The sequence below is a fragment of the Oryctolagus cuniculus genome, chromosome 6, assembly GCF_051225735.1.
Source record: "Oryctolagus cuniculus isolate XC-2025 breed Fujian yellow rabbit chromosome 6, ASM5122573v1, whole genome shotgun sequence".
NCBI lineage: Eukaryota > Metazoa > Chordata > Mammalia > Lagomorpha > Leporidae > Oryctolagus > Oryctolagus cuniculus.
The window spans coordinates 77,354,549-77,381,542 of NC_142872.1; the positions used below are offsets into that span (position 1 = coordinate 77,354,549).

A 26,994-nucleotide genomic window follows, 5' to 3' on the forward strand; every position below is an offset into this window, starting at 1 on the left:
AATTGTTCACAAAGTAAAACTCACTAGCTGACAGTGGAATTGGGAACTCTTTTGTTACAGAGGGTCAATTACTCCAAGAAGCACTCAAACCAGGGACTATCTAAGCAAAACTGAATTAATTTAGGAGGCTTAAGTGAAGACCAAGAATCATAAAGTAATCATAAAGGTCTCACTAATACTCTGATAAATAAGGTATAGATGTCCTTTTCTTCTGTGGTATGAATACTCCCTTAGAATAGAAACTTGTGGCTGGCACTGTGGCTCAACAGGCTAATCCTCCCCCTGTGGTGCTGGCACACCGGGTTCTAGTCCCGGTCGGGGCGCCGGATTCTGTCCCGGTTGCCCCTCTTCCAGGCCAGCTCTCTGCTGTGGCCAGGGAGTGCAATGGAGGATGGCCCAAGTTCTTGGGCCCTGCACCCGCATGGGAGACCAGGAGAAGCACCTGGCTCCTGGCTTCGGATCAGCACAGTGTGCCGGCCACAGCACACTGGCCGCAGCAGCCATTGGAGGGTAAAGCAACGGCTAAAGGAAGACCTTTCTCTCTGTCTCTCCCTCTCTCACTGTCCACTCTGCCTGTCAAAAAAAAAAAAAAAAAAGAATAGAAACTTGCAGAAGGAAAGCTAAATGAAAACAAGGTCAGAGAGGATTTGTGCAATGCAAGTGAACAGGGAGGCCAGAAAGAAGGAAGCTCTGGGTGCCCTATGAGTGTGTGTGTGTGTGTGTGTGTGTGTGTTAGAGATAATTGGATGATAGTCCAAGATAGCAGAAGACATAGCAACCCTGAGAGTGAAAGACTAGGAGATACACAAACATTTGAGGTAAAGGCCTAGTGAAAACAAAATAAACCAAACATGTAAAGACAAGATTTCATCAAGAAATGAGTAATAGTATAAATTTTTGGCTTTATAAGTAACTAAGAAACAAGACTTTTTAAAGACCACATGGCTTTTTGATAACTACTACCATAAATGCTAATTTCATTAATTTTTAAAATTTATTCATTTTCATTTTATTTGAAAGAGAGGCTGGAGGTTAGGGGCTGGAGGATATCAAGAGAGACAGACAGGCTTGCACCGCGGCTCACTTGGTTAATCCTCCGCCTGTGGCGCCTGCACTCCAGGTTCTAATCCCAGTTGGGGTGCCGGATTCTGTCCCGGTTGCTCCTCTTCCAGGCCAGCTCTCTGCTGTGGCCCGGGAGTGCAGTGGAGGATGGCCCAAGTGCTTGGGGCCTGTACCCGCATGGGAGACCAGAAGGAAGCACCTGGCTCCTGGCTTCAGATCTGCGCAGCACACCGGCTGTAGCGGCCGTTTGGGGGATAAACTAACGGAAGGAAGACCTTTCTCTCTGTCTCTCTGTCTCACTGTCTAACTCTGCCTGTTAAAAAAAAAAAAACCCAAAAAACAAAAACGGAGACAGATCTTCCACCTGCTGGTTCATTCTCTAAATGCCTGCAACAGCCAGGTATGGGTCAAGCTGAAGCAAGGAGCCAATGCAGATCTCCCACACAGCAGTAGGGACCCTTGTACTTGAGTCATCACCTGCTGCCTTCCCAAGGTACACATTAGCATAAGATGGATCTGAAGCAGAGCCAGGACTTGAACCAGGCACTCAGGTAGTATCTTAACCACTGCACCTAATGCCACCCCCTTGCCAGTTTAATTTCTTGACATTTCCCTGAATGCAGAGACTTGGCCTATATATCTAAGTTCTTTTTTTAGTTCCTGAGCTAAGTAACTGGAAACCTACAGATACACACAAGGTAATTATTTGGTAAATATGAAAAACAATTGTCTGATACATGGAATGCTTCCATTTATCCTTCTGAGCATCACTGAAACATGAGTCATTTGATGGAACTCACTGACATCCTGTAGTAATATTTAAAAGGAGCACCATGTGTTAAAAGAGCCAAATGATTAGTCAGGATCACCTATTTGAACACATGACTATAACTATGTGTATATTAAGTGTATATATAACACAACTCTATATATGTTTGAGTGTGCTCATGGGTACATACGTGTCTGGAATGTTTTAGCACTCTAGTATATATTGAATCAGAAATAACTGGCATGGAAAGGCTATCCCTGATCTATAGCACTAAAAACAAAGTCTGCAAGTTCCATGATCACTTCCAGGAACCCTGAGTCCTTCTATACATACCTGTGCCTTCCATCACATCTAGTACCCAGTACCACAGCTGCTAAGGAACTGCCCTTCTCTGGCCCATCTGCTCCCAGTCCCTCCCCAGGGGAGCTGCAGGTGCTTGGGGGTCAGATAGATGTAGCTCAGCACCGGTTTGTCATTACCCACCTCTGGGCAGCCTGGCCACATTTCCCGACCTCACTGGGGCTCCAAGGATGGTTCCATACTTCCATCCACCAGTGGCAGTGGGAGGGGCTTTTTCACTAGTGTCTATATCATAGTTCAATATTCTATAACATACCTTTTTTTTTTATTTTTACAGGTAGAGTTATAGACAGTGAGAGAGAGAGACAGAGAGAAAGGTCTTTTTTCCGTTGGTTCACTCCCCATATGGCCACTACAGCCTGCGCTGCACCCATCTGAAGCCAGGAGCCAGGTGCTTCCTCCTGGTCTCCTGTGCAGGTGCAGGGGCCCAAGCACTTGGGCCATCCTCCACTGCCCTCCTAGGCCACAGCAGAGAGCTAGACTGGAAGAGAAGCAACCAGGACTAGAACCCAGGGCCTATATGGGATGCTGCCGCCACAGGCGGAGGATTAACCAAGTGAGCCACGGCGCCGGCCATCACATACCATTTTAAAAATAGTTTGTGCTTTATTTCAGATTACTATAAAGCTGGTCTTCCTGATAAGGTTTGAATGTCCTCTCCAAAACTCATGCTGAAATTTAATGGCTATTGTAACAGTATTGAGAAATGGGTCCTTGAAAAGGTGATTAAGTCTTAAGAACAAAGCCCTCAAGAGTGGATTAAGACTGTCATAGGAGTGGGACCAATACAAAGTGGGGTGGGTATCCCTCTTCCCTCTCTCTATCACATGCTCTCTCACCACATAATGTCTTCAGCCTTGTTATGTTGCAGCACATAACAGCAAGAAGGCTCTTACCAGTTGCAGCTGATTGATCTTGGACTTGCCAACCCCCGGAATCATCAGCTAAATCAATCTCTTTGCAGTCTCCTGTTACAGCAGCTAAAAATGGACAAGATGTGTCCCGGGAATGCCACAACTGACAACACAGATTTTGCTCACCTAGACCACATGGGCAGTAGCATCCACTTACAGAGCTCAGGATCAATTGAACATTTAAAAATGTTTGCAATGTGTCTGAGACACAAACAGTGTTCCTGGGTGGGGAAAGGCTTGGGACACTCAGTTTATCACTGACACACACACTGATTGGAAATACTTCTGGGAGCTGTCCTGCACATCATATTTCTAAGGATGTTTCCAGGGTAATTAGGGATCCCGAAGGGCAAGCCCGTTTGTAGGCATAGTCTACTAAATTGCCAAGAAACTGTTCTGCATGTTTTAGAGATGGCACTGTGGTTAAGCAACCATTTGCAAAGCTGGCAACCCATATGGGTTCTGGCTAGAGCCCTGGCTGCTCCACTTCCAATCCAGCTTCCTACTAATGTGCCTTGGAAAGCAGCAGAGGACAGCTCAAGTTCTTGAGCCTCTGAACTCAGGCAGGAGACCAGGAAGAAGCTCCTGGCTCCTGGGTTTGGCTTGGCCCAGCCCTTGCCATTATGGCCATTTGGGGAGTGAACCAGCAAATGGAAGACCTCTCTCTCTCTCTCTCTCTCTCTCTTTCTCTCTGTAATTCTACAATTCAAATTAAAAAAAAATCCTGAGTCATTAAGGCACAAAATCATAAGAAGACAAGACACTTGAATTTTAGAGTACTGGCCTTTTTTTGTACATGATTTCTCATTGCTTAAACAAATGAGGCTATCTTGTTAAAGATGAGTAGATGAAAGTGGGTGCAAGGTAATGGAGTGAATTGTGCTTCATAGCGATTTGAGTGACAATCTCTGTTCTTCCTCCTTTGTTCCCCCAGTTGACTAAACCCACCGCAAACTTCCAGAAGAGTTTGCAATTTAATCTCACTGAACTCACCCTTAGAGAGTGTCTGCTTGTGACACAGGAATCCCCTAGGCAGATATATGCTGATGCTTGTTCTGTTGTTTTTGCTTATGTAAATCTCTTTTATAGGAACTACCATAATGTGCTTTGTGACTTTCAGGTTTTTACCTTTCAAAAGCTGTGAGTTCCTGTGTCTCATTCCAGTGCCTTCCATAATGCTCACAACACATTGATTCAGCTTTTCATTAGCACCACCATGTGCTAAACACCATTCTAAAGGTTACGAATATTATTAATAAGACAAGAGATAACAATTCCTGCTCTCCCAAAGCTTGTGTTGTCACGAAAGGACAGATTAGAAATAAGGTGGATAAATAGTTGGATTGATAAATAGTCAGAAAACGGCTTTGTTTTTCATGAAAATAACAGAGAAGGGGGATAAGGAAAATGGAGAAATGAGAGGCTTGAAAATTTAAAGGTTGAGGTCAAGGAAGACCTTGCTGGGGCTAACATTGTAGCACAGTGGGTTATGCTTCTGCATGTAGTGCTGGCATCTTATACCACAGTGCTACTTCAAGTCCTGGCTACTCTGCTTCTGATCCAGCTCCCTTCTACTGTACCTGGGAAACAGTCAGTGGTAGCCCAAGGACTTGGGCCCCTGCCCCACACGTGGGAGACCTGGATGGAGTTCCTGGCTCTTGAATTCAGCCTAGCCTAACCCTGGCCATTGCAGCCATTTGGGGAGTGAAGCAGCACATGGAAGATCTCTCTCTCTCTCTCTCTCTGTCACTGCCCCTTTCTCTCTGTCACTCTGTCTTTCAAGAAGATAAAATAAATTTTTAAAAAAAGGAAGGCTGTGCCGACAAGGAGATATTTGAGCTAAGACATGAAGCAAATGAGGGATCGAGACACACAGGGATGTAGGGAATAGCATTCCAGGCCAAGGAAGGGCATTCACAGGCTTGAGGCATTGGTCTGACAGATCCAGTGAGGAGCTCAGCTGGGCTAGGACCAATGGAGAGGGCAGAAAAACCAGGCCACAGTAAGGATTTAGTCTTTACCTTTGAAAAAAGGGAAGCACATTTGAGATTTTTCTGGCCACCTTGTAGAGTGAACTGAAAGCAAAGAAGGGCAGAAGCAGGGAGACCTGTGAGGAAGTAACTAAATCATTCAGGTGAGCCACTGTGGGCTGGAGCCTGGAGATGAGAGGTAAGAAATGGTCAGGTCTTAAATGAGAGGCTTCATTGTGTTTGGACAGATTGGAGACAAGGGAGACAGATTCCTGGGCTTTGGTTCTCCCTCATGTGCTGACATGGGAATGAATTCCTGGGGGTGTCTGAGTCATGCTGGAGAGCTGGATTTCAAGTTTGGATGGGCCACATTACAGGTTCTCATTGGGGATCCACTGGAAGATGTTGATGACACGGTGGGCTATTTGGGGAAGAGAGGAGAGCTGAGATGGAAATATATTTACAAGTAAATGCACTGAAAGCCCCCAATGAGATCACCAAGCTATCACTAGGAAAGAGGATCAGGGATGCAAGGAGCAAGTGACTGGAATGTGGAGGAGGAACTTTAGCAAGAGGAGCTAAGTGGACATAGTCCAGGAGGCAGAAGAAAACCAAGGAGCCTGCAGTGCCTAGAGGTCAAGTTTTTCTTTGAAAATGGAGGTTTTCCAGCCCTTCCATCAAAGCACTCAAAACTCAGTGATCTGACCGTGGGTTTCGCAGGGGCTCTAGAGCAATTACCAACAGTACCTTAAGGAGTGAAGGATTTAAAGTAGCTTTATTCTCACAGGGGCAACCTGGAAGAACAGCTTCTACTGGCAATGCCCACACTGAGGAAGGCAGAGATCACACTCCCCAGGGCAACTTGCAGCCAAATCCCTCTACACAGGTTTCACTCTCTGGCCCTGCTGTGGGAGGAGTCCCTGGAGACACATGCAGGGGGGCAGGGCAGGGCAGTTCTTTGGGTATCATCCCCCAGGTGAGCCTCTTGCACACCCTGGGGTGTGCCTGTTCTTGGAGCTGAGAACCACAGGGAGAATCCTTAAAGCAAACCTGTGCTTGAATGCCTTTCTTCTTTATCTGTGCTGCACTGTACCTGGCTGGCCCCTCCTTCCCTCTCCTCTTAAATGCTCACATATCCTGGCAGGAACTTGCTTTCTGGCCTGGTAGCTCCAGGCTGCTCCTGTCCCCAGACCCATGTAGCTGATCTGTTGGAACAAGGAACTGAGGAATGAGTGTGTGACTGGCTGTTCCCAGTTCTGTTCCTTCCTGATTGAAAACAACCAAATGAGATAGAGGGAGGCACTGAGAGAATGAAGGGTCCCTCACTGGGATGGCTGATACCTTAATAAAACAGAGTTATGGAATTTTACTTGTAATAGACAAATGAATTAGAAATGATAAAACACAGAGGAAAATGATTTGTCACAGTGGAAGCTTTGTCACCCAGATGGTCTCGAAGGGGCAGAACTAGATTGTGAAAAGAATGGCTCTTACATCAGGTGTTCTTGTCACAATGCAATAATTTGTTTTCTAAAAAATGAAGGGACAGATTAAGAGAGAGAACATAAGAATTTGGAAGTAAAGAAGGTGCAGGCACATTGAAGACTGAGAGAGAATCCACACGTTAGGAGAAACGTCTTCACAATGAACTTCTAACTACATTACTTATTCTCAACACAAATAATGATAGATTTAAAACAAAATAGGAGTATGAGGGTACTTCAAGAAGTTCATGGAATGGGCACCTGTTTGAGTCCTGGTTGCTCCACTTCCAATCTAAGTCCCTGCTGATGTGCCTGGGAAAGCAGCAGAAGATGACCCAAGTGTTTGGGCCCCTACAACCACCTGGGATACTCAGAAGCAGCTCCAGGTTCTTGGCTTTGGATTGGCCCAGTTCCACGTGTTGGGGCCATTTGGCAAGTGGACCAATGGATGGAAGACCTGTTTCTCTATAACTCTACCTTTAAAATAAATAAAAAATTTTACAAAATGTTCATGGAGGTATAGGCTATTTGTCTCTTAATTAAGACAGCATATGGGGTGCTTTCATCCTTTTCAGAGTATCTGGGTTCAAATCCTGGCTTTGCTCCCAATTCCTGCTAATGGGTACCCAAGGAGAAAGCAGGTGCTCACTGTGTATTTCAAGTGACTGGGTCTCTGTCACTCAGCACGAGAGAGCTACATTGAGTTCCTAGTTTCCAGCTTTGGTTTGGTGCAGTTGTTGTGGGCATTTGGGAAATGAACCAACAGATGGAATCTCTCTCTCTTTACCTCTCTATGTCTCTCAAAATAAATAAATAAATAAAAATGAAAACACTCTGGAAAATAGGATTAAATGACAAATTTGTTTTTGTGTAAAAAATTTTGAAATTGATGTATATTTCACAATATACATTTTCCATGAACTTATTAAATAATTAAAACATTTTTGCACAAAAATAAACTCATTTTTAAATCTCATCTTCTATGAACTTTTGGAAGTATTTTCACATTTCTCTAGTAACATCATGTATGAGGGCTGCAACAGGAAATGAAATGGATTCCTTATCCTTAAAAAGTTGGCAGTGTATATAAAAGGCAGATTTGTATATGATAAATTACAGTTTTGAAGAAATATGGTATGTTCGTTTTTTATGTTCCGAACCAAACTGTAAACTCGAAGGAAGAGGCTTTGCTTTATTTTCTGTGGGTGGACAGATGGGTAGATGAATGAGTAACAAAATAGCTATGATTCAAAGTAATAAGTGCTTAGAACAGACATGTGCAGATGCACTTTGGGAACAGAATGGACCAAAGGACCAGTCAGTCTGGGAGGCCATGGGGCACTTCACAGAGTAGGCAATGTTAGTCTCGAGCCATACACACTCCATATGGGGAAATATAAGGGAGAGGATTTTGCCAGGCATAACCTGTAATGGAATTGAGAAGGAAAGAGTGTTTCTTAACATGAAAAATAAGTTGCCTCAGGCACAGAGTTTCTTTAAAAAACAATATGGTAATGGAATTACATAAACAAAACTCTAGTGGTAGGAGATGCTTGGGAAACAATATTTTCTCCCATAGGAAGGAGAACATAAATGAGAAAAAAGATATGCAAGGAAAATATCAGGTGCAAAAGCAGCAAAGGAGAGGTGCAAAAAGCAAAGCTGACCTTAGAAGAAAGGATTTACTAGAAGTGAAATGTCAGGGTACTTCAAGAGTTTGGGGAACGTGAACCAGGAATCAGGCCTGGAAGTGCCATCTAGGAAAACATTTCATCAGTCTAGAAGACTTCATGACTTGACCTTTGAGTACTTCTCCAAGGTCATACCTGGGCTCCTGTGAACCCAGTGTGTGTCTTTTCCACCACTCAAACCAGTCAAATTTCAGCTGAGGGCTTGTACTTGAGTTGTAAGAAGTCACACATGATGAGGAAACATAGACAATTAGAGCACATGATGCTTGGGTACTAAAGGCAGTCCATCTGTCAACAGGTGAGATGCGTTTATCTCAGTTCACAATTGAAGCGGGAAAAAAAAAAAAGATAAGGTATCCAAAACATTATTTGTTTGCAAGTGTATGATGTCATGGAAATGGGAACTCAAACAGGTCTAGTTTACTTAAAAGATAACAAGAAATGAAATGCTCTTTCTGATGATGCAAAAAAAGAAATGGTATCAAATAATTCTGTTTCATTGCAGACCTCAGGAGCACATCTAAGGGAGAAGATATAGAGCAAAAGGTGTACACAAACTATGAAGTGCCCGAGCAAGTCAAAAGCAGCCATAATCCTTTAGTGGCCAAAGTCTCAAAGTCATAGAGGAATTAGGAGAGATTTTTCAATCTGCTTGAGACATCTTAATTTAATACTTCCAGAGCACAATCTAGATAGCTATAGGATCACCTTCAGAAAAATTATAAAATGGTATTCAAATGTCCTTCCTTAAGTTTTCTTTCTAATGATACAGGGTACTTCAAACAGTTTTTGGAAAATATACATTAGGCTGTAAATAATATTCATGGAGTTTCTGAATATAGGACCCCAGCAATATGTGCTCAGTGGTCCTCAAGGTAGCACCTTCCATCCTTACCATCAAAAAGTAAGTCTTAATCTTTATGCACCAAAATAAAATATCTTTTAAAAATCTGTATTTTTAAAATTTATTTTAAAGGCAGAATGACAGAGAAAGAGACAGACAGATAGATCTTCTATTTGTTTTGTTCACTCCCCAGATTTCTGCAACTGTTGGGGCTGAGCCAGACTGAAGCCAGGAGCCTGAAACCCAATTCAGTTCTCTCTGTGTATGTCAGAGACCCAAATACTTGAGCCATTATCTGCCAAACTGCAGGATCTGCATTAGCAGGAAGCTGGTTTGGAAGCAAATATCAGGCATTCAAAGCAGACAGTAAAATAATACAGAATATGGGCAACCCAAGTGGCAGCTGAACCCCTACTGTGCCACAATAGCCACCCAAGCTTATCTTTTAATTTCATTTCCCACAAACCTTGTAAAATACTTTCCAATAATAATTAAGAAACACCTGATTGATTTCAAACACTTCCAAGAGGTGAAAAATAAAGCCTAGCAAAAGACAAAGGGTTATGCTTTTTGCTACACTACTGTCAAAATTGTTTTGTATCTAGCTACTCTTAATTCAATGGAAATGCAAATAATCATTAACATTTCCCAATAACTTGTAGACCAAGATAATTCCAAAGAAACCCACAATCCTGATGTTTCTGCCAGCCTCTGCCATCAAAACTCAGCAATGGAGAGAAGAACTTTGCTAAGTAAAGTCTAATCTATTATCCCCAAGGCTTGTGCTTCTTGAACTTTACTATGCACATGAATTCCTTATAGATTTTGTTCAAAGCAGATCCAGTTGGTCTGGGACAGGGCCTGAGAGTCTGTGTTTCTAATTAGCTCCCAGGAGTGTTGAGGCTCTGAGTCAGGGAGCTCTAGGGTCTTCTTTGGAAGAAGATGGAAACAATCTCTCCCTCATACAGCCTGTAGCATTTTGCTTGCATAGCCCCCAGTGTTGCTACTACATAATTCCCTGGGTTTATTACCAAGTCATGCATTGTATATCCACTTGTATTAGTCAGCTTTTCATTAGTTTAACTGAAATACCTAAGAAGAGCATCTTAGGAGGAAAGAAGTTTTACTTTGGCTTATAGTTCAGGGGTTCACATTTAAAGTTCGAGAGGCTTCGATAGTCTAGCTATTGATGGAGAATGGCAGTGGTGGAACAGGAGGGGAGGGACAACTACATGTTGAGACAGGAAGCAAAGAGGGAAGCTAGGTTACACTCAAATAATGAACCCTATTGTGATAACCACCTTCTGAAGGCACATCCCCAATTACCTAAGGATGTACTTCCAGGTCACCTTCTAAACATATAACCAGATCAAGCCTCCACCTTCAGGTCATCAGTCTATTATACATTAACTTGAGATTTTGGGGGTTAAATTTCTGCATTAGTTTGGGAAGTCAAATCCTAGTGAAACCATAACACCATTGCATTATCTAACACTACACTGGTGTACAATCAGCATTCAATTAACAAATTGCAAAGCATATATTCATTCCTCAGTCAATACTGGCAAATTCTGCAGTGTAAAAAGATTTATGTTAGAAGAAAATAAAAGCTTTTTTTTTTTATTTTTTGACAGGCAGAGTGGACAGTGAGAGAGAGAGATAGAGAGAAAGGTCTTCCTTTTAGCCATTTGTTCACCCTCGGCCAGCGCACCACGCTGATCCGAAGCCAGGAGCCAGGTGCCTCTCCTGGTCTCCCATGGGGTGCAGGGCCCAAGTACTTGGGCCATCCTCCACTGCACTCCCGGGCCATAGCAGAGAGCTGGCCTGGAAGAGGGGCAACCGGGACAGAATCTGGCGCCCCAACCGGGACTAGAACCCGGTGTGCCGGCGCCGCCAGGCAGAGGATTAGCCTACTGAGCCACGGTGCTGGCTTTTTTTTTTTTTTTTTTTTTGACAGGCAGAGTGGACAGTGAGAGAGAGAGACAGAGAGAAAGGTCTTCCTTTGCTGTTGGTTCACCCTCCAATGGCCTCTGCGGCTGGCACGCTATGACCGGCGCACCGCGCTGATCCGATGGCAGGAGCCAGGTGCTTCTCCTGGTCTCCCATGGGGTGCAGGGCCCAAGTGCTTGGGCCATCCTCCATTGCACTCCCGGGCCACAGCAGAGAGCTGGCCTGGAAGAGGGGCAACCGGGACAGAATCCGGCTCCCCGACCGGGACTAGAACCCGGTGTGCTGGCACCGCTAGGTGGAGGATTAGCTTCTGTATATAAAGAGAATCAAAAATGAATCTTGATGTGAATGGAAGGGGAGAGTGAGTGGGAAAGGGGAGGGTTGCGGGTGGGAGGGACGTTATGGGGGGGGAAGCCATTGTAATCCATAAGCTGTACTTTGGAAATTTATATTCAGTAAATAAAAGTTAAAAAAATAATAACAAATAAAAAAATAAAAAAAGAAAAGAAAAGCTAAGTGAATGAAAAAATTATCTCTGTAGGTAAGCTCTGAAAATTCCAAAACAAAGTAGAAGTAAATCCTCACATGCAGCCTGCAGCAGAGCTGGTTTCCCAAACATTTATAAAAAAATGTATGACTTCTAGAGGTGTTAGTGCCTCAAGTTCTCAATGTCTACAACATGTTGGTTGACAGAGGCCACCGATATCCTTGGGTTAATATTTTGGCACAGAAGGTCAGGTAGGGGAAATAAAGCATTTTTCTTGTTCTTAATTTTTCCTCCAAGTGTCTCTCAACTCTCCGGACATTTATTTATTAGCCCCACAGTATTTTACCAAAATACAGACATTATAATCCATCTATATATTATCTATCCATCCATCTGTCTGTTATATAAAAAGGCAAAATTACAGAGAGAGAGAGAGACAGAGAGACAGAGAGAGAGAGAGCGAGAGAGAGAGACTTTCCATCACTGGTTCACTCTCCAAATGACCACAACTGCTATGGCTGGGTCAGGCTGAAGCCAGGAACCAGGAATTCCAACCTGGTCTCTTACATGGGTGGTAGAGACCCAGGTACTTGGGTCATCCTTCCCTGCTTTCATGGTATATTAGCAGGGAGCTGGATTGGAAGCCGAGCAACCAGGACTTGAAGCATTGCTCACAGGGGATACCAGCATTGCTGGTGGGAGCTTAACTCACGGTGACAAAACACTGAACCCATATATATTTACTTGAAAGACAAAGAGAGTAAGAGAGAGAGAGACAGAAAGAGAGATCTTCCAATCACTGGTTCACTCCCCAAATGGTTTCAACAGTTGGGATTGGGAAGGACTGAAGCCAAGAGCCTGAAACTCTATCAAGTTCTCCAACAAGGGTGGCAGGAGCCCAAGCTCTTGGAACATTCTCCCCTGCTTTCCCAAACATATTAGCAGAGAGCTGGTTAAGAATCGGAACAGCCAGGATTCAAACCAGCATTGATATATGGGATGCTAGACTTAAAAATCATACAACCAATTCATATAAATAATTTAAAAGGGAGGATAGTTGCAACTTTGTAATCATCAGTACAGGGAAAAATATGGCAGGTTTTTTTTTTTTTTTTTGTAGGTCAGCATATGTTTCAAATTTCATTAGTTTATTGATAATGTTTACATTAATATTCCCTCCAAAATGCGGATGACAACATGGCATGCTGGAGCCTGAAGCAGGGGTGGACATTATGGTATAGAGGTAGGGGTTACTGGAGGGTGGGAGACACACACTAGGCCACAGACAGAAGTATGTTTTACTTTGGGTTCAGTCACTTCTTAGTCAAAGCTATGCTTAAAACAGCCTCTCTGAACATAGCTCATGAGATAATGCAGACAGTGTCAGTTATCTTAATTACCTTTTGACTTGTTGCGTGGATCCAATTAGATGCTGGGCATATTGTTTTAACCACTTATTCAAAGTGCACCTCTTGAAGGCCTACTCTGTGATAAGTTCATTACTAAATGATGTAAGAGGCTAGGCAAGTATACAAATTCACATAACATTATAGTTGATGCCATTTCCCTGTTTCACAACAACTAAAACAACAAACTTGTTTTAGTTTTCATTCTTGTCAAAAGCTTCCCCAACATGTTTTCTATGTTTACTGTGCACCACAGTAAACATTTAGTAATCTCCCTGAAATGCTTCAGTTGGTGTCAGACCTCCAAGTCACATAGTCAACACCAAGTCTGGTCATTGCCCAGAGGCGTCAAGAAGATAGTGGTGGCCCAGCTATGAATGCCTCCCCTGTCCCCTGAATGGTTACTTCTCTCTTCCTAAATTAGATCCTTATTATCAGTTTCTTTGGTTTTCCTGTTTTTCTTCTCCTTCAATGTGGCTGATAGACAAAATGGGTTTTCTTTGAGGTATCCATTTCTTAGATTCTAATTCATAAGTTTGGCCATAATACATGAAAGATATATTGCCAACATGAAGACAGTAGATATGCTATCAAATATCCAAAACAGGCATAGAGCCCATGTCTGGAAGTGTTAGCAATGAAATGAAAGAAGGTTTTTCCCTTCTTATATTGAAATCTGTGATTAAAATTATTAATTTCCTTTAACTTGGATGATAGGTTTATGGATCACTTACTATCAGGAATCAGTTTATTTTCAATTTTTCTTTAGCTGTAATCTCAAAAAATTTTTATATAGCGAGTTGCAATAAAATCAGGACTACTAAAAGAAATTTTTGTCTTAAAAATTCCAAAAATAAAGTTGGAAAGAAAACTAACATCAAAATAAAATATTTAACTCATCTACCAAAAGTCTTTAGTTAATGAAACAAGAGGAAAAAAGAGAAGCCGTGTAAATCTGTAAGTCACAAATATTGTCACATACTAATGAAACATTAATAAATCTATACTGGTTAGAGAGTTCTTAAAGTATTTAGCACACTCAAATTTACAAGCAAATGCTAAATGATGAGGTTTTAAATGAAGTAACAAATTATATAAAATAAACTGAAAAGATACTCCAAAATGAAAATTTGCATTACAAAACTTAAGCCAACAAATTGGTAAGCACTGACAAACCAAGAAAGGACTCTGGGATTTGGCTCTAATTTACTTAAGAGCCTTGACTTCATTTGTCTCTCTAAGTAGTCACACAGGAAAGCCATTTCAGAAGCTAGAATATATTTTCCTAATTAAAAGAAAGGGGCTGAACCTGTATAAAACATTTTGCCAACGCATGAGACAATTACCAATATTAGTAAATGCACTAGCATGAGGTTCAGATTAAGGATAATAGTAATAAAAGAAAAGAGCAGAGATAATTCAATGCTCATGATTTAGAAAGACGCAAGAGAGCTTTCTCCACACCACCTGTAACCTGAATTGTGTTAGAGGAAAAACTGGAAATGCTAATAAGGAATATGATTAAAGGTGGGCCTGTGGTTATAAATTGCTTTTTTAATGGTGATGATAGTGGCTGACATAGAGTATAATAAGAAGATGAAAATGTCAGTATCAATTTTTATTAGTGCCATGAACAATATACAGTATATTTAAATTAGCTTCATTTGTATTAGTATTTTTGTAAGTAGTCTCTCTAGAAGCAATAATATATCCAATACATTCTAAAAAGAAGAACTACTTAAAGTGGTCAATGCTCTCTTTTCAAAATAACCATAACTTTTGGGGAAGGAAAAACATAGCACATTTACTCAGCTACTCAGGGTTCAGGCACCCAGTGGTGATTACGGATCACAACAAATCTTTGGAATAAATTGGAAATGCAATTGTGGGAAATGGATAGAGTTGTACAAAAATTAAGAAGGCATTAAAAATATAAGCTTCCCTTTAAATCAACACTGTTTTCCTAAAATTTGTATGGAGCAATAATTTGAGTGCACGTCCCAATCAACTTAAAGCACTTAAGAAACAGCTTGAGCCTACTCAACCTAAGCATGATCATGATTTTGAACATAAATAATCGCAAAATTTAAGATGATCACTCAGTAATTTTTATAAACCTGTTCTTTTTAAAGAAAAATATACAAATTTCCCAGTAATGAAGTTTCCCAGTGATGATCACCAGCTTTTAAAGTTACTCAAATAAAAAATTAGAGAAAATGGAATGTCTGGAAAAAAGGTAATTTTTAGAAAATTAGAGAATAAAAAACACTGTTATTTTTAAATAATACATATTTCTGTCCATGTTTAAGACAACAAGTCTGTTGCAAGATGAATCATAAGGGTTAAAATGTAGAACTTTGAATATTCAGCTGTTTGAGGACATGAACAGTGAACCATTTCTATTTGACTTATGTTCCAAACATTAGTAACCGTGTGTGAGAGAAAGTATCCCCTGCTGGTCCAGAAGCTTCTCTTTGAGCTAGCTGGAAGTCCCGTTGCTTGCCACTTGCAAAACCTTGGGCTATTCACATAAACTGTTTTCACTTTATTTATACTTGTCAGTTGTACAACCTTGGGTTATTTACATAAACTACTTTTATTCTATTCACCTGAAAATTGGAATAGTCATGGTTTTGTCCTTATAAAGTTATTGTGATGATTAAATGAGATAATAGACAAAGAAAGCTTGAGTATCCTGCAGGTAAAATTCAGTAAATGTTAATTTCATTATAATTATTAACACTAATAATATCCTTGAATGTTAATTTATCTTTCTCTACAAAAGGTTATATTAAATGTTTTTCTCTGCTACTTCCTTCCCTTTCCTGTATGAATTATATATTTCTTAGGCTAAAGCACACATTAATTCCTTAAAAATTCTTTTTATTGATCTTTCTTGACTTATTTCTCAAGTCACATCTTTTTCTCCTTCTGAGAGTTTGATTCCCTATAAAGACTTGATGGTTCCTTCATTAGGGGAGCTGGCCCTGTTCTTAGGGGAGCATGGCCATGTGTTCACAGGCACAAAGTTTTGTAGAAAACTACCAGGAAGACATCCCGTGATATTGAAAACATATGATGCACTTGGAGCACTAATCTTCCTACAGGGCTCATGAAGTCACCAAAAACTAGGGATTTTTAAATGATAGTTGATTAAAAATAAGAGCTCTGGCCGGTGTTGCGTTGCCATCTGGGATGTTAGTATATCCCATATGGGTGCCAGTTTGTGTCCTGGTTACTCTACTTCCAATCCAGCTTCCTGCTAATGTGCCTGGGAAAGCAGCAAAAGATGTCCCAAGTTCTTGGACCTCTGCATCCACAAAGGAGACCTGGAGGAAGTTCCTGGCTCCTGGGTTTAGAGAGGCCCAGCCCCATCCGTTGTGAACATTTGGGGAGTGAACCAGCAGATGGAAGTTATCTCTCTGTGTCTCCTCTTCTCCCTCTGTAACTCTGCCTTTCAAATAAATACATAAGTATTCAAAAAAAAGAAGAAAAACTCAAACAAGCCAGGTAATTAATTTTATCCTGTCCAGTTATGTGCCTGTACTTCTTTTATGTAAATAGTCTAACAATTAAAATTTTAATGATGAGATCATCACCTAAGCAGGATCATGATTTCTACTAACAAACTTCCATGTAGGAGAGCAGAAACATGAGTTCTGCTAGGAAAAGTTTTCACTAAACAGGTAAACCAAAGCTCTGACAGGATGCACCACACACAACCGGGAGGCAGCTATGACAGCCCATGCTTCAAAGAATCACAAAGCACAGGTGCCTGGAAACAGAGTTATGTAAGCTGCTAAGGTATATATTCTCAATTTCAAGTGTGCCAGACACTGGTACACATCCTCGATTTTTCAAACATTTCCCTAAGAAACACGTAAGACCATCGCTGCTTTAAGAAGGTGGATTAAATGGTAGATTCTGGATATTCTGGATTTGCAATAGCAAATCCAGAGAAGAGTCAAGGGATCATGTTGTTCCTGACAGGAAATGTATCATCTGCATGTATTTCTCTTTCTAAAAGGTACTGTTTAAAAACTATACCTTGGGCCGGCGCTGCGGCTCACTAGGCTAATCCTCCGCCTTGCGGCGCTGGCACACCGGGTTCTAGTCCCGGTCGGGGCGCCGGATTCTGTCCCTGTTGCCCCTCTTCCAGGCCAGCTCTCTGCTGTGGCCAGGGAGTGCAGTGGAGGATGGCCCAAGTACTTGGGCCCTGCACCCCATGGGAGACCAGGATAAGTACCTGGTGCGCCGGCCGCAGCGCGCGGGCCGTGGCAGCCATTGGAGGGTGAACCAATGGCAAAGGAAGACCTTTCTCTCTGTCTCTCTCTTTCACTGTCCACTCTGCCTGTCAAAAAAAGAAAAAAAAAAAAAAAAAAAAAAAAAAAACAAAAAAAAACTTGGTCACCAGATGGAACTGAGTATTTCTTAAAAAAGTGGATAACTTAGGATCTGGCAGATTCATTAATCAGGTTGACAGCGACACCCCAGTTCTTCACTGACCATCAGTGCAAAATCTGACCATGCAAGTCACGTGGAAAGAGTCAGCACACATTTCTCAAAGGAAAGTTGGAAATGACTCAGCTTACCACAAAACGTAGCTGTGTCTTGTGGCCAAAATATTGGGTTGAATGTTTTGGATAAATTATCAATACAGTTGTTCCTCCTCTCTGCTGCTTTGGTACAGGGACAGAGCCTAGTGAAACAAGCCTGTTGGCTTATTCTTCAGACCAAAACAAGGATTCTGGGGCTTGGAAGGTATGATTCATTCTGTTAATTAAAGCCTATCAACATGAGAAAAAGCAACAGAGGACAAATCTTACCTGAGCTCGTGGATTAGAGAATCCATTGGTACTGTTAACAAAAACAAAACAAAACAAAACAAAACAAAAGGACTCAATCAGTTGATGGTTTTCAAAACTGTGTGATTGAAACTTCTTGTGTGCCTAGAGCTAGCCATCAACAAATGGCTAGTTCAGTTCCTCATTGGGAGGCTTGTTTTTTTTTTTTTTTTTCCCCCAGTTCTTGTTGGGACTTAAAAGTCCCTGTCTTTAGAGATTCATAAAAAAAGACTTGAATTCATTTTCAACAAATTTTGGTTTTGATAGAAAATTATTCAAAAGAATCCCAAGATTATTTATTTTTAATGATATTAAATAAGCACTCAAAGGAAACTGGCAATGCTTTAACTAAATGGATGTGCATAGATTTTGTTTTATAAACTCCCTCCAAACAGAAAGGGAGGGATAAGCTTCAGACATGTTCGTATCAACAAGTTTCTAAAACAGGAGGAACTCACAGAAAAGAGCTTTGATTTTCCTGACTGAAATGATGGGACCTAAAGAATTCATGTTTATAAATACCTGCCTACATGAGGATAAGCAGCATATTGGGAGAGACAACAGGTGGTTTTAAAGATTACTCATGCTCCATGAGAAACAGTTGTTTCATTTCTAGAACATTTTGGCTCTATTTAAGGGTGTACATGCATGTGCCAAAGGATTTGAAGTCCAAAAAGAACTGCAAATTAAAAGACCCACATTTTGAAAGCATGATATAATGGTGTGTTTTAGACATTAAAATAAGAGATTCAAATAATCCAGATACAATCTCTAGAATGCTGGTATTTATAGCAAGCATGAGTTTATCCTAAATAATGAAATGAACTGCTTTTCTTAAGCTTGTATCCTATCAGGAAGTTTGTTGAATAAAAGTGGAGTGTTTAAAAAAATTATCCTTGAATTCATTGAAATTTGTGGGATTCTGGACTTCTTAAAGAAGAGGGATTAACTTATTTGATTCCACTGATGAACACATAGCTAAGGAAAGCATTCCACATTCCACGTGATGGGCTGCTTGCTACTATGAATCTCAAAGCACTTCCAGAGGAGCCACCCTGACTCAGCTTTTTCTCAGTAATGGGGACTCTTGGTGGGCTGGCGGGCTGGGGAGCAGCTATTCTGAGTGTTTACAGAGGCCCCATGAACCTCTGATTTTCTACATAGAATTAAGGATCACAAAAATATGGCTAATTATAATAAAGGTTATTCTCCTTAAGGGATATTATTGCCAGTCAATCCTGTTTTCCAGATGTTTAGATCATCAAGGGCCTGTTTATATTTCAATATTACATCACCATCTGTTGGTTACAAAAAGCAAGGGATAACCGGCAAGTTAAACCTTCCAAACATTACTTTGCAGAGCAGCTGAAAATTCCCACCAGGGAAAGTCAAAAAACAAACACCATCATTTTACTTGAACTAAGTTTAGTCTGGGAGCTGCTCAACCAGATAACATAAAAAGCAAAACCTGCTCTGGTAATAAATTAACATTTCGGTCTCTTCCCTGGGCCACTAAGGCCACTTACGGAATCTGAAGGTCTCTATGAAACACTTTCCCTTGATAAACTTTAGGTTGTCCACGATGTTCAAATCTACTCAGGGTTACATATTGTAAAAAGAAGCATCATTTGGACTTTTCTGATCCCTTTAACTCCTCTCCTGGTTCTTAGAGTTTTGTCTCTCCCAATGCCAAGAGTCAGTGTCCTGGCTTGATTTGAAAAAAAGAGCCCCAAGGAATATATAATCATCCTGACTACACATTAAGGATTGAGCCTGGGAACTCCTATCTTCTGTGGTGTTCGGGGGGCATGGTGGCATGGAACTTGCTTGCCAACTCACCCTCGCTTCCTTTAGCACGAGTACGCAGCGTTTTATCTTCAGCCTCTGCATCCATCTGCAACATGAACAAAAAGTCTTGAGGTCATTCCTTTGACATTGACCAAAATATGAAAACATGCAATTAGTAGTTCTGAAGGTCACTGTGAAAAACAGAGTAGCATTATGCGCTCTTGAATCCCATTCTGACTGCACGGAGCTCTGACTGTGACTGCCCCGGCACACCACCAGTTTTAGAGACACAGCTATAGATGCTGGAAACCAGAGAGAACAGCAATGAGAGGGCCAGTGTCCTTGTCCACAAGTGTTTGCTAGTGATTCAAATGCTTCTGACATTACAAAGATAGAAAAAGGATTGTCTGATTAACAGCGGTTTTGCAGGAGATGAGACCTCAAGTACCAAACGAAAGATTTCAGACTGATTTACAAAAACCTAATTCCTTCACACTGGTAGGCCCTTCTTGATACACATCCCTTTCTAAGTCAGGAGAACAATTCACTGTGGGAAAAAGCCACACAAAAGCAAGCTCCTGAAATACTCCCAGGAAACACCACAAGAAATTTTTTAGCAACGAAGGACATAATGTTTATTCCTGGGACTCCAAGAAAAAAAAAGAAATATTGGTAATAATAATCCAAATGTATAAGGAAGATAACCAAATGTATAAGGAAGATAAAGTATGAGGTATCTGGGTGTCAATAGAAAATTCTCTGAAACAACAATACTAAATATCTTAAATGTAATCGAATACATTATCAAAAGGATGCAAAGACTTTCAAAGCCTGCTGTTTTCATAGGCTGTGACCTGAAGACACCCATCCATTTCATTAGAATCTGCTAATCATCTCTGAGTTTAATTCACTCAGGCACTTTATCAGAAAGAATTCTTAAATATAAATAAGTTGTTTTGCTTGTTGAGAATCAGAGGCAGGCAGAAGGCACACTCCGTGGCTCCCATCCTTAAATCCTGACACGAGCCCGGCTGTGGTGTGACTGCAATAGTAATGGGAGCTGTGTCTCCGCTCTCGGAGGCTGGGCTGTGATTGAAGGCACTGACCTGCCATAGACTTATAATAGGGGAGCAGGTGTGGCAATGATGGACTTTAATTTCCTTTAATAAACCTTTTATGTGCCACACTTTTACTGCCATTCGACGCTCTCCAAGGTCCTGCACATAATAGGTTCATTACTTTTGATTACTATAGTCTATTGAGACAAACAACTCCAGAACACACTATATATTATGTTCAGTTAAACCAATATAGACTATTTATCCATTGTGCATTTTTTCACCTGCAACACTACAGGCGAAATTAACGACGGCTCTCGTAAGCTAAAACTATTAAAACCACCAGAACTCTTTTGTCATCATTTCATAATAAACACCATACCGATCACTGAACTGCTTTTTAAATTAGTAAACAAAAAGTGTGCCCTGCTTTTGTTGAACAGCAGTTACTGGAGTCTAAATAAAATGTTTCATTGTTAGGGATGTTTTAAAACTGCACAAGAAGAGAAAACAACAAGAAAACAAAAGTGATCTTTTTCCCCGTCAAAGTCTCTTCTTTAGAACCACATGAGTTTATGACAGATGTGGCACGGTCTAAGATTAAAGTGGCTTGGTTTACTCATGATGGCAAGTGCTGCGTGGTGAAATCCCCTCCTCCCAAGGGTATCTCTGTCACATGTAAAGTGGCTCAACTCTTGCAAATGCCTCTCCATGTGCTAACAACTAGATTAAGAGAAATCAGTAGCATGTGAGGGTTAAAATGATGAAATCCATCAAATGAGAAAGCCACTCCCTTAGGGGAGCGTCCCACAGCAAGAGCCTATTATTTTCCTGACACACAGGTGCAATGGATTCTCCCTGGTCACTTTGAGAAATTCCTCCAAAGGCAAGATGAGATGGAACTCTATGAGTTTCTTAACCAAAACCGAAACACAGGCTGTATAGAGTGCCAGCAGGCACCCGCAAAAGTTTCAGAAGCATCCTTTAATCAACCTTTTTATAACAGCTTTAAGTCTAATTCTATTTTGCAATTCAGCTATCTAAGGACCTGGCTGTCTTGTCTCCACCACATACAGCCACCTTCCCATTAAAGTCACTGGAAAGAATGTATAAATGTTCATGGACCTCTCCTCAACTGTGCTTGGCACATTTGTCTCATAATTGTATTTTGTTGGGCTGCTGTCCTGTCCTCTTATTGGTGTAACATATATATATATATATATATTTATTTATAAACATTTTCAAATATAATGCGTTAATACAACTAGGTTTTTAAATTTAACTTTTGAGCAAAGTTGTAGAAATGAAATAAATCAAATTCATAACATACAATGAATCCATACAAATCTCACCTTCTCTCTTTCCTCCTCATATGAAGAAAAATACTAAGTTTGGTGTCTGGTCATGTCTTATTGGGAAACAAAAACACCAGAAACTCCAAGGACATGTGGCTCTCTTTTGGGAAATGGAGTTTTATTGTTTACGAGAAGGTTTTCTCTCAGATCTAAAGTCAAAAATAGGTCTTTGTTTCTCTACAACTTTGTATATGGTGGTAGATTTTTCTAACTATTCTTCACTTGGATTATTCTTCACTTGGATTATTCTCATGGACTTTGGTGTGTTACTAGTGAGTAGGCTAGTTTTTAGAAAATTAAATCTCATATTCAATGGATACTCTGTTCAAGTAACAGGTCACTAAAACTGATTTCCATCTCATGTCTTCAGACCCCCACAGTGGTGATGGCATAAGATTATCAATTTGTTCTGGACCTATAGAGGAGATCTACAATTGTGACATGATTCAGGAAAATGAATGAATGACATTTATTGCAACGTTGAAAATTATACTTCCTGTTGGAAACTGTCCCCCCCCCCCCCCACTGGAAAAGGAAACCTGATCATCTTTATGGCTTATGTCCCAAATACTGTGGAAAAGCTTGCAATTAATTTTGTAAGACTTACTAGGTCATTGTTGTTTTTACCAAAACAGAAATTTTATTTTTTAAAGAGTTACCCTTCTTCAGATTTCTTAAGTCCCTTTAATACCTCAGTGTATAGTTTATGAATAAGGGCAACAGAGAATATTTTCTAAGATTCCTATAATGGATTGCTCTTGGCTTTATCAATCTACTACTCAACAGAGTTAGGAATATTCAAGGTAAACTCTGCTACTCTTACTTTTCCTGATCTGAAACTACTTTAAGTAAAGTTCAGCTTAACCTATAAGTGTGCATATACTATGCATAATATTTATGTAGGAAGGAAAAACAAGTAATTCTAATTCAGTGTATAATTCACAATAAAGTCATGAAGAAAACTTTTTTTTAATGGCTCCATGGCCCAGTTTTTCAGACAGAAGAGTAAACACAGGAAAAGTGGCAGAAGAAATTCACAAAATTACAAAGGCCAAGGAGCAATGCTTGGAAGAAGAATGCATAAGAAGTAAAATAGAAATGCAAATTTGCAGATATGCAATGAAGAGGAAAAAAGACTATCAAATAAAATGTAACTATTAACTTTAATTTGGAAAGTTCTCACTTAATATCTTTTTATACTTACAAATCTATGTACAGGTATATAAAGTGGGTTCCTAGTTGTGTGTACTTGACCAGCTTTTAATACAGGGGCTTATTTCAAGGTTAATCTCTTCCACATTATCCCAGTGCAAAAGGCTGGAACCTTCTTTGGAACTGAAGTGGAAGTTCTGGCATTGTCAGAAGAGAGAGGAACAAGGCACATAATTCATAAACTCTACTTTGCTTTCACACATACAAGCCAATCACTGGTATGTCGGTTAGTTCTCTCTGAATTCAATTTTTCCCTTAAAATCCTACTTTGCATTAATGATAAAACTGTGAAGAAACAAAACCAAACCCAGTTCTTGAAGTAAATATTTAATACTGCTTAAAAATAGAAAGAAATAATTCCCTTGGTGATATTAAAGCTTGTTTCTTCTTTCAACAGAGTTCCAGACACCAATAACTTCAATATATATTTACAATATGCATTCATAAGTAGCCTTGAGAGTCTTAATTGTGGAAAAAGTTATGGTGATCCCAATGTTTGCATGAAAATTCCTAAAAACCCTTAGACAAGCATGTCCTAGATGGATATCTTATACAGGTGGCTACTTTTAAATTTAGAAGTGCTTCATATGCTGATGGAACAAAAACATAAGCCTCAGCCATTCTGGCGCATTGCACAAAGATAGATAAACATTGGAATTTATTCCTTGCCCTTGAATGTCAATTGGGTCTCACACCCTACCTCCTTCATACCCCCACCCTCTACAGCCACCTGAAAGACCAGTTGCTGGAACACTTGAAAGATCAGTTCCAGGAATTCTCCTCTGCCTGCTGCCCCCTACCCCACCCCACCGCCATCCCTCTGAATAAATTTGGACTGGCTATAAATTCGTACACTGCCTCCTCTCTATTCTGCGCCTCTTTTCCTAACAGTTTTGGTGCTCCATATGAGGAGGCACCAATCTGCAACTCTTTTCCTAACACATGCTATCAGTCTGCAGTGAATTCTTATCAAGATTTCTTTATGCTTCTTTCTTGAGATGTTTGAACTGGTAGTGCAGTCCCAGGTGCTGTGTCTCATTCCTGGTGTGAGATGTTGTTTCAGTGCTAGGGAGCTCATGGCCATGGACACAGGAAGTTCTGTGGCTTTTGAGAAGGGTTCCTGGGGTCCTCCCCCTGAGAAATTTCATTCTCAGGGATGCTTTTCTCAAGAACCAAATTTTATATATATATATATATATATATATATACACACACACATAAAGAACCTTGCACTGATTGCCCTTGGCTTGCATGATGCTGTCATCAGTTTTATTTATTTATTTATTTTTTAACTTTTATTTAATGAATATAGATTTCCAAAGTACAGCTTATGGACTACATTGGCTTCCACCCGCAACCCTCCCCTTTCCCGCTGTCTCTCCCCTTCCATTCATATCACGATTCATTTACAATTTTCTATATATACAGAAGATCAGTTTAGTATACATTAAGTAAAGATTTCAACAGTTTGCACCCACATAGAAACACAAATTGAAAAATACTGTTTGGGTACTCGTTATAGCATTAAATCTCAATGTACAGCACATTAAGGACAGAGATCCTACATGAGGAGTAAGTGCACAGTGCTGTCATCAGTTTTAAACATAGCTTTGGGTCAGCTCAAATGGCAGCAGAGATGTTTACCTGTTACACAAGGGAAAATTATGGAGAAAATGAACTGTGATATCAAACAAAGGATAAGCATATAAAGGTAGAATGGTTAAGGATGCTATTTCTATGTTCTCCTCTTTTTACATCCTTTATTTTCTTTTTATACACTATTGATAACTCAGAAAGAATAGGAGTACATTCAGAAAGTAAACTGAGACTCTGAAAGACCAATACTGCATGTTCTCACTCCCATGTGGAGTCTTAGCAAGTTGATCCCATAGATGCAGACATAGCATGAAGGCTACCAGAGGCTGTGGAGGGAGGTATAGAGGTAAACTGGTCAACAGGTGCAAAGGTAGCAGAAAGAAGTTCTGGTGCTCCTTTGCATGGTAGGACAACTACAATTAATAATAGTACATATTTTAAGACAACTGGAAGATAACATTTTGAACATTTTACCACAAAGAAATGATAAATGCTTTGGGTGATAGATGTACTCATTACCCTGCCTTGATCATTACACATTGTATACAGGTATCAAAACAGTACATTGTACTCCATAAATATGTACAATTATTATCTTTTTATTCAAAGTAAAAGTGAAAAATAGTTTAAAATTAAACAAAAAATCTGAACTCTAACAAAAATATGGTTTTATGCATCCTCCAGAAGACATATTGATAATTTTCTGAACTTCCCACCTCTATTTGGGGCACACTATCCTTGACTTCCACTTGCTGTTCCTGCATGTCTCTTACTGTTCTGTCTTTGCTTCTATGTAGAAAGCTGAAAGATTTGTCTCCCCTAATTCCTCTCACTCCCATAAATATCAAACCCAAAAGGAAAAGTAAATTCAGTATGCTACCAGATTAAGGGCAGCTGTCTGGGAAACAGTTCTTCCTGGGGCCACCTGCATTTGCATCCCCCAAGGATGAGAGATTTTCAAAGAGAATTTTTTGGAGTTACTTGAAAAACATCACAATAGAAGAAATCTTAGCCCTGAGACCAGCTTTTATAAGGAGGATGATTTATTTTGATTTTCACCCCTGATTTCTGAGTTGCCAGTGCTGTTGTAGACGTCCTCCTGCAACTCTGCACCACTGGCAGTGCTGAATATAAACCAAAGCCATATGTTTGTGTCCTTTTGCCAAACGACTCCAGCAAATAGTTCTATTATTCCCTTAGGTAACCAATGTGTGCCAAGGATTTCTATTAGTCACCGTACCATGGCCTCAGAGTCACAGCTTTGTGACATCAGGGGGCAATTGCCAGCTTTATGTTTCAGGAGAGGTTTTATTTTTTTTAGTTTATTTTTTGTACTTTTTAAAATATGTCCCATTTAAAGATTACTTAGGGCAAGCAACACAGTAAAAGGGCCTTTAATGTTTTTTCCCTTTCTGTTATTTTGAGATTCGTCTGTTGCAAAATATGTAGATGTTAAAAAACAAGATTCCTTATATAGGCAAATATTATTTTAAAAAGCTTTTTGCCAAGCATAGCCCAATTCCTCACTTCTCACTGTTTGTGGGAATTAACTCAAGAAGTTACCTGTAGTGCTTTTAAAATCATGCTTTTAAAACATCTTACTTGTTTACTTTCAATCTTTTAGCGTACTAATTTCTAGTCCAAATTAATTCAATGATTATAACAATGAACCTTAAGAGCAAACAAGTAAACAAATAACCTTACCATAAATATGCAAGAGTTTGGAGCACAGAGGACTTCACCTGTTTAATACTTCTAAATATTAAATGGATTGTGCTTCTAGCAAAAATCATAATTCTAAATGCAGTAGGAACAACAAATTTCAGAGCAAATACAGAGACGAACCACTGTTGTAGAGGGGAGCACTTATATAAATTATTTTACTGAATTCATTTTCTTTCAATACACTTCCAGCTTTGAATAAAAGTGGAGCCATACCTCTGTGCTTCTCTGAGTAACTTGCACGCCAACTCAGTTTGCCTTGCTCCGTCAGAGTGACTAAATGTCTTTGTCCGATTCAGTGAAAAGTCCTGAAGTTCATTCTATTGAGAGAAAAAAAGAAGGAAGGAAGGAAGGAAGGAAGGGAGGAAGGAAGGAAGGAAGGAAGGAAGGAAGGAAGGAAGGAAGGAAGGAGAGAGAGAGAGAGAGAGAGAAAGAAAGAAAGAAAGAAAGAAAGAAAGAAAGAAAGATAGAAAGATTTATCA

General features: G+C 40.2%; 1 protein-coding gene across 2 annotated transcripts in view; it reads right to left on the minus strand.

The window, feature by feature from the left end:
* Positions 1 to 26,994, minus strand: part of ST18 (ST18 C2H2C-type zinc finger transcription factor) — a 159,863-nt gene that overhangs the window by 97,938 nt on the left and 34,931 nt on the right. For both annotated transcript variants that reach the window (XM_017341297.4, XM_017341299.4), the window contains exons 6-8: positions 26,729 to 26,832; positions 19,621 to 19,675; positions 17,764 to 17,794 (exon numbers count right to left, since the gene is read on the minus strand). In XM_017341297.4, the coding sequence (XP_017196786.3) occupies positions 17,764 to 17,794; positions 19,621 to 19,675 (86 nt within the window). In that variant the 5' untranslated portion in view covers positions 26,729 to 26,832. The remainder of the gene's footprint in view (positions 1 to 17,763; positions 17,795 to 19,620; positions 19,676 to 26,728; positions 26,833 to 26,994) is intronic.